This window comes from Lactuca virosa, chromosome 4 (assembly GCF_052849685.1).
Source record: "Lactuca virosa cultivar CGN04683 chromosome 4, Lactuca_virosa_CGN04683_v6, whole genome shotgun sequence".
NCBI classification, from domain to species: domain Eukaryota; kingdom Viridiplantae; phylum Streptophyta; class Magnoliopsida; order Asterales; family Asteraceae; genus Lactuca; species Lactuca virosa.
The window spans coordinates 90,177,460-90,185,684 of NC_136429.1; the positions used below are offsets into that span (position 1 = coordinate 90,177,460).

General features: G+C 36.7%; 1 protein-coding gene across 3 annotated transcripts; it reads right to left on the reverse strand.

The window, feature by feature from the left end:
- Positions 1-694: 694 nt before the first annotated feature.
- On the reverse strand, positions 695-4,412 carry LOC145106265 (Protein kinase superfamily protein). Of its 3 annotated transcripts, XM_079043276.1 has the most exons (9): positions 4,260-4,412; positions 4,114-4,195; positions 3,074-3,560; positions 2,822-2,987; positions 2,698-2,748; positions 2,433-2,615; positions 2,217-2,310; positions 1,521-2,149; positions 695-1,304 (listed from the first exon to the last, which is right to left on the reverse strand). In XM_079043276.1, the coding sequence occupies exons 3-9, from the start codon at positions 3,535-3,537 to the stop codon at positions 939-941; spliced, it is 1,953 nt and encodes a 650-aa protein (XP_078899402.1). In that variant the 5' UTR covers positions 3,538-3,560; positions 4,114-4,195; positions 4,260-4,412; the 3' UTR covers positions 695-938. The 3 variants fall into 3 exon arrangements, with proteins under 3 accessions (XP_078899402.1, XP_078899403.1, XP_078899401.1); XM_079043277.1 differs by having other exon boundaries at positions 695-1,301; positions 4,114-4,388; XM_079043275.1 differs by having other exon boundaries at positions 4,114-4,388.
- Positions 4,413-8,225: the final 3,813 nt, after the last annotated feature.

The window sequence follows — 8,225 nt, forward strand, 5'->3', positions numbered from 1 at the left end:
ATTAACTTTCAGAAGAACAATTGATGAGAAAAGTACTGATCAACAAAATATAAAACAAAATCAAACTTACAAGTAAACATCATTCTCTTCCTGCCGAACACCAAGCAACACAAACACCATCGGATTTGCGACTTGTTTGGGTTTGTGGTAGAAATCGTATGTTCTCTGGTGAAGAAGGCTTGGAACGAGATTTAGGGTTAATGCTGTGAATCGATTGTTATTTAAAGGGAAATTCATTGATTTAAATTTACCAAAAATAATTATTAGCTAAGATTACAATTTTACCCTTATTTAGGTATTTAGTTAGAATATATATATATATATATATATATATATATATATATATAATTGTTGCCCTAAGTCACGTCTTGAAAAACATTATAGCTCGTAAAAGCTTGAGGTTTGACCTTGCCGTCGCATTATTTAGAACCTTGGTTGCATGCATTTATGTTTTAATTTTGGAAACTTGGAAGTAGGATGTTTAAAATTTTTGAAATTTGAATCCTTATTAGATTAGTGAAAGACGATGATGTGCAAGAAGTTGGTATTTAGAAACCATAATGGTATGACATGATCCAACCTCCTTAAACTGAATGATGAATGATCCAATGGCACATTCTTTCTTATCATATGGGTTATTTGATTTGTATTAGACTTTTTAACCAGAGGCAGCACAGAGTAACACAACAAAAGCTAAGCTGATAGTGATGAATTAATTAATTAATAACATGAGTTGGAATCTGTAAACAGATATACAAAAACACACATAGCAACACCAGAAGAGAAAAAACAAATCGACAATCATTTGTTTCAGATGTTCTTGACCCTCCTATTAATATAATACCCCAAGTCCAACCAGTTTTCTTAAAATGTCGACAAGATCACAAGACAAGTATCTTTTTAACACATGATTATATAATAATGACATATCAGCAAGACTAGAAACCAGCCCATCCAGCAGGTCGGGAAGCCGACTTACTTTCTTTGTTTTTAAACTCCTCCCCATAACGCCCAGAATTGGTGGTGATGATAGGGATATTAGGTGTTGTGTTTACCTGAGAGTGAGAGCTAGCAGTGGCAGGAACTGCTGTGAAGCTTTCTGCTCCAAAACCCCAACTGGTGGTGGTGGTGCCACCTTCTGCCGCTTGCTTGTTCTGGTGCCCATTTCTTGTTCTAACAGATTTGGAGTTGTTTGTGGGATTCTCCTCAGGAAATGCCTGCCATGAGTTTTGTTCAGGGGACCCTTTATCAAATAATCCCTTTTCAACCTCCCAAACTCTTCCATCTTTCTCTTTCTCTTTCTGCTATTAAAATTAAAGAAACAAATTAATCTCAATCATAATTTAAAACACACCAACAACAACATATACTTTCATTTCTTCCTATGAGACCTTCTTTCATAAATCTACCCAATTAAATTATACCAATCTCATCCAAATACAAAAACCAATTTTCAATGTCATCATAATAAGAAAAAATGTGATATGTTGCTATATATAATAAACAACCATGAAATTTACCTGTGGAGATGGAGACAGGTGTTGAATTCCTGGAGATGGCTGGGTTTTAGAGCTGCTTTTATTTGGAGATGGAGTAGTAGCAGCAGCAAGAGTTTGCTTCAGCTCATGTAGCTCTTGTCTCTGTGATCGACAAATAGCAGATAACTTTTCATATTTAGAACTCAGTTCATTTTTCTCCATATTAACCTGCTTCAGCTGTTCCCTTAATCTTTCTACTTCACCCTCTAACTCCTCTTCCTTCCCAACTCTATTCATGCCAAACTCAGTTGCAAAAGCATTAAAACCATCATTAGATTTTGCTTTGGGACCACCTTCTGGGAAAAAGTTCATTTCAAAGTCCTTTGAAGGACCCGACTTCCCCTGCACCACTTTTTGCGAGGACCGGGAATGACGAGCTTCATTTTTCGGAGGACTAGTTCTGTGTAATGTAAATCTCTCAGCCCCACTTGGCTCTTCATCAAATTTAAGCTCTTCAACAACAGCTGATTCCTTAGCATGCTGAGTTGTCCAGAAAGCACCCAAGGGCCCACCACTTCCCTCATTCCGGGATGACTCAGCGGTGGTGGTTGGTGGTGGCGGTGGGCTTCTACGAGGCACCGGGCTAGATTTATTTGCAGACTTTGAAAGACCTGTTAAACCACTATTAAAATTTGAATAAAAATATAATAATAATATCAAGAAGAATTGATTTATGACCTTCATGGATGTCAGCTTGGAGCATTTCAGGTGGTCTATCAGGTAAAGACTTCTGAGATTCATCGGGTAATAGACCATTAACTCGAAACCACACCTGCATAAATCAAAGAAAAATGACATGAGTAAAAATGGGTATACACATGGCAGCTATGTTCCATGTGTGTATAACTAACCTAAATTCATGGAGATGAATGTCCAATCAAGCAAAGCTCTTGCCTGCGTGATGTCTGGTCTGGAAGCTGGAGAAGATTGCAGCATGTCCTTGATGAGATCTGTTATTGATGAGCTGTACTTTGGCATTTCTGGAATGCGATAATTTCCATTCAAAACTTGTAGCTTCGATTCACCATCAAATGCAGACTTGAAGTAACAGATGCGGAATAGTAGACACCCAAGTGCCTGCATAAAATCAAACTAGGATGAGAAGGGCATTCACGTCTTTTCACATGGCTCGGAGTAACAAATGGAGCACCCAACTTACCCAGATATCAACTTTCTCGCTTATAACTTCTCTCAGAAGCAAATCCCACATCTGAAACAAGAACAAAAGTTGCAAATGAATCAAAAAGAAAGATTTGATTGTTAATTATCTTTAATAAACAAACCTCAGGGGATCTATAGGCAGGTGTTGTGTGTTTTCTTATATTGTCTTCTTCAATGCCCATTTCTTCTGGCCTTTCAAAACGTTTATGATTTGTTGATGTACTACCAAAATCACATAACTTCCATAATCCATCAGATCCAAGCAAAATATTCTCTGCCTTCAAGTCACTACATTTGCAAATTAAAAATTATTGCTAATGTTCTTCAAAAGCAAAAGACATAGAAAAGAATTTAATAAGTATTATGTTAATTACCGGTGAGCAATGGGTGGTGACTGGCAGTGCATAGCAAAAACTGCATTACAGACATCTCTGAATATTTGAAGAATTTGTTTCTCTTCAAAGAAGCCAGCACCTCTGCTTTCCAGCACATTAACCAGAGACTTATCACAAAATTCCATTACAAGTAGTGCTTCCTTTGTGCGCCCTGTATCCAAGAAAGTATGTGCACATAGCATGACAATGTTTGGGTGTCCTTGAAGTGATTTCATCACGGATATTTCTTTCTTCACAAGATCTAGAGATTCTTCATCGTTACATATCATGTGTTTTAGTGCATACTGCTTTGAACCATTTAGAGCATCTTGAGCCAAGTAAACACAAGAGAATCCTCCCTCAGCTATCACATTGCGCACTTGAATTTTAAGATTTCCAATGTCAATCATGCGACCTTCAAGTCCGGACTTCTCTTTTGGCATGAATTGTTTGATTCTCCACATGGTTGATAGCAAAAAAAGTGAATCTGCATAATGTTTGTTGTTAATTGAGAATCACATTTTTGAAAGCAGCTGACGCGTGATTACAATGTTAATATGTATATTGAATTCATTCAGTAATCGGTGCTCAGTGCCTGATCTTCGAGTGCAATAACTCACGCTTGATTACAATCAACAGTTTCAGTAAGCCCTCGATAAATTGGATGAAAAGATTAAATTATATCTCATAATCGTATACGGATCTTTTCACAAATTCTTAGTAGCGTTTCGATTTCATAACCAGCGGTAGAAAAATAAACAGAGTACGAAAATGTATATTTCGAATGTAGTCAAGAGATCTAAAAGATTCGATAGATTTCCCACGCACATGACTTACTTACGACCTTGATTCCACACGTCAAGTGAAATTCACAAATGGATCTTAAGATACAAAGACCTAGATCTACGTAAACTCTTGCCACTGCTATAGTAATCTACCCTAAGCATAAATAAACCAGAAATGATGCCGAATTTTTTTTACAACACTCTAAATAGAAAAGGAACACCGAAATCAATAGCGTGTGATCAAAGGAAACGAACCTGGCGAGAGAGAACGGGATAGATCGGCAAGCAACTAAAGCAGACTCTTTTTATGGATTGTTGTTGTTTGTGTGCGCAAGATCTGAGATCAGAAGTGAGATTTTATTTGTGGGGATGAGATGAAATGATGGTTTTAGATTTGATACCTGATTGTGATCTCAGATCTGGATTTGTAGCTTTGAGCATAAGGAAGGAAATCGACGACAGAAAGAGAGTGTGTGGTGGGACGGCTGATGGAGAAAAGAACGCTGATAGCGTATGATCACCAGTCCACGATTGTACATGTATGTATATTTAACTACTGTGTGTATCTACAAGATTAATTAATTTTTTGTATGCACAACGTGCCTATAACCAATTCTAATTATATATTCGTTAAGTTAACTAATATTTTTTGTGTTATAACTTATAAGTACTAAACTTTAGAAAAAAAGTACAACGAGTTTTAATTGTCTATTTCATTTAATTAACTTTCTAATATTTTTCATTTAATTATTTCAAAAAAATTAGTATGTGGTGGTTGTTGATGAAGATCATTTCCAAGTCGGTGTTAAATTAGGTTAATAATTTACAGGATGTTTGGTAGGATCTAAATTTTTAAGATCTGGATTTTTAAGAGGGTCTAAATTTTTAAGATCTGAATTTTTAACATGCTGTTTGGTTGGAACATTTGAATTGTTGTGTTGAATTATAACAATGATCATTTACCATTCTGTTTTATTTTTTAGTGAATTCAAGTGTTCGTTTATAAAATAACTGAAGCAATTTCTTAAATAATTATAAAAAAATATATAAACAACAATTAAAATCCAAATTGAGCATGAGTTTTTCAAGCACATTAGATTCTAATGCATCCAACTTCCACCAAAATTTAAGCACTTTTCACCTAAAAAGCCATCCACCTTGTATTCTTATTGCATCAGTCATACACTCTTTGTTATACCCTCCACAACACTTCATGATAGATTCAATATTCATTTCAGATTTCAATTCCCATCTATAAAATCTGATTACATGTCAGATTTTTAAGCACATCATATTTTCAAGCACATTATAATCTAATTCAATTTCATATTTCAACACTTCATGCTTCCACAACACTCCATGTTATACCATCCACACCTCCAAGTACCCATTTCAGATTTCTTACACAATAAATTCAATTTCAAATCTCAAATTCAATTTCCCTATAACTGATACTATATAGTACCTATGAGAAATGGCAAGAACAAGAAAAATCAAAGACTTCAAACAGATTTCCATTTCAGATTTCTTACACAAAAAATCCGATTTCAGATGTGAGAAGAGAAATGTAAATCTTTAATGCCCTGTGAATTTCTTAAAATTCATAATCATAACTCGTGCTTACAATTTGATTAAGAAACTTTGATTCCAAATACACAACCATTATGTGATGTTGTTGTCGATGGCGAAGCGATGGCGGAGGGTTGTAGGTTGTCGGAGATGGTTGAGAGGGAAAAAGAGACATGCGATGGCAGGAAAGGAGCATGCGGCGGTCGGTGTGCATGCATCGGTGGTGTGCGACGGCAGTGGTGGTCTTTGTAAAGTACGATGGGATATGTAATGTCCGACAGGATGCTGGGAGTGATGGAGGCATGTGTTCTTCGATACTGCAAAAAAAAGGAGGATGAACGAGGGTAGGGATTGGAAGATACGCATGCTCTTTTTTCTTCAAATGTGAGTGTCATCTGATTCGGTCATACATTTTTTTCTAATTAACTGGATAAATTAAGTGCTAACCAAATGCTCTGAATCTTATAGATTAAGAGGTGCCTCTTTTTAAGAGGCATTAAGAGCTAAACAAACGGGGTCTTACATAGGTTAATTGTGACATCCCCAATTTCACGGCCAGAAAAAATCGATTTTTTTATTCTTTATTTGAAAATCAGAGTATACTTTTGAAGAAATATGTTGCGGAATTTGTTCCCAAAAATATGATAAGTAAATTATCAAAGCATTCCCGAAGGAATGTGTTTTCATTATATTAAAAACGTTGGGATGTCATTGTCAATACAGTACATAAGCATAAACAGAAATAGTACAAGCCTTACAACATCTATTATTCTAATGGTCTATAATCCTTAGATCTCTCATCAGATGAACACTCTTGTGCTCTTTTGCCACTACCTGTAATACAAGAAACTGAGTGGGTCAGGCTTGGTTGTCTGGTGAGCACACAGGGTTTTCAACCCACAATAATTAAGTTTATTAATTTTCATCATATCAATCAACCCGATTACTCGTTCTCGTTATCCTCACTTTCTGTCCCTAAAGCATCTAAATTAAGGGACCTAGCCTAAGGATTTTCATCGGGATGATAACACTGCTTAGGGGATTCCTCAGCAATACATGTCAATAAGGCGACCATGATTTCCAATGTTTTCCAAAGAAGGATATTTATATTATGTCATGTTCATTGATGACCACTCCCGTTTCACCTGGTTTTACCCGATTAAGGCTATATCTAATTTTTACAATGTCTTAATCTCTTTCTTATCCTTTGTGTCCACACAATTTTCATGCAAACTTAAGACTTTTCAAAGCGATGGTGGCACGGAATTCACCAACAATCGAGTTCAAAAACTTTTTCAACAACACGGTATCCATCACCGTCTTTCTTGCCTATACACACCCCAACAGAATGCTCGGGCTGAACGCAAGCACAGACACATAACTGAAACATGTCTTGCTATGCTTTTCAACTCTCATGCTCCGACAACATTATGGGTTGATGCATTTATTTCGGCCACATACATCATCAACAGGCTTCCTACACTGATGCTTGACAACAAGTCTCCTTTTGAGATCTTATTTCATCAAATCCCATCATATGAAAATTTCTGGATTTTTTTTTGTCGTGTTTTTCCCTATTTAAGGGACTACACTCGACGCAAGCTGTATCCACGAAGTACATCCTGTATATTCATTGGTTATAGTCCAAAATATAAAGGCTATATATGTTTTGATCCATTGACTTCTTGAGTTTACATCACTCGACATGCCCTGTTTGATGAAGATAGTTTATAGGTTCATAATAACGGTAATGAACTTAAACATAAGCTAAACTTAAAGTAGGGTAAGCATAACTCACTTACAATGGAGTTTAGCTAGGAGTCGGGCTCTGCGGGGGCAAAACTTTTGAGCTGAAAGCTCTTCTTCTTGGAGCCTTCTGGCGCTCCAGGCTTCGCCTCTACCACTTGGGAAGTACTAGGGAATGGGATGGGCTAAGAGAAGTAGTTGAGAGAGAAAGAATGGAAAATGTGTGAATTTGGGGGTGATCCTCGCACCTATTTATAGGTTGAGGTTTCGGACTACGCTGGGCGTAGCTTCGAAGTACGTTGTGCGTACTCGGTACGCTAGGCATACGAGGCACTATGTTGCGCGTACGAGGGGTAGGTGTCATCATCCGAAGCGAATCCGTGGGGAGAAAGGAATGGCCCTGATTCGTCCATGTGTCACCCTCGCATCCTTCCATAATTTAGTGAATTTCTAAATTCTGTAACTTTCGCATACGAGCTCCGTTTTTGACGTTCTTTATATCCACGTGTAGGTAGCGACGTGATCTACAACTTTTGTTTAGACTCCGTCGGCTAATTTTTGACTTTATCTTTAAAGTTATATTTTAACAGGCTTAAACAGATAAAGTCCATTAAAAATTCATAACTTTGTCATCCGACGTCCGTTTTCGTCTGTCCTTATATCGTTGAGTTTCTATTAATGAGATCTTCAATTCTCATTTAGGTTGTGTCGGATAAAAATCGATCAATCTAAAATTCGAGTTCCGGGCTGCATACTGCTATGCCAAATCTTAGAAAAATCATAACTTCCTCATACGAAGTCAAATTTGGACGTTCTCTATATACACGATTTCGGTTTAACGTATACTACGATTTTCGTTTAGGTTACTAAGGCTAAAAAGTATTTATTGCAAACTCACTTTTTATGATACTCAACATCGTGCCGGTCTTGTTGCAAAACTTCGACAAGTCATAACTTCTTCGTTATAAGTTAGATTTCAGCGTTCCTTATATCCCCGAAATCTTTGTTGCGACCACTTCAACTTTATTCATAGATATTGGGTCTATCTAATA

Bases quoted from the DNA above. Each gene is read 5' to 3' on its own strand.
- LOC145106265 (XM_079043276.1), bottom strand. From the start codon at position 3,537: ATGTGGAGAATCAAACAATTCATGCCAAAAGAGAAGTCCGGACTTGAA. The intron at 2,749-2,821 runs GTTTGTTTATTA...TTCTTGTTTCAG, and splicing joins CTGCCTATAGATCCCCTGAG to ATGTGGGATTTGCTTCTGAG. The intron at 1,305-1,520 runs GTAAATTTCATG...TAATTTTAATAG, and splicing joins ACCTGTCTCCATCTCCACAG to CAGAAAGAGAAAGAGAAAGA.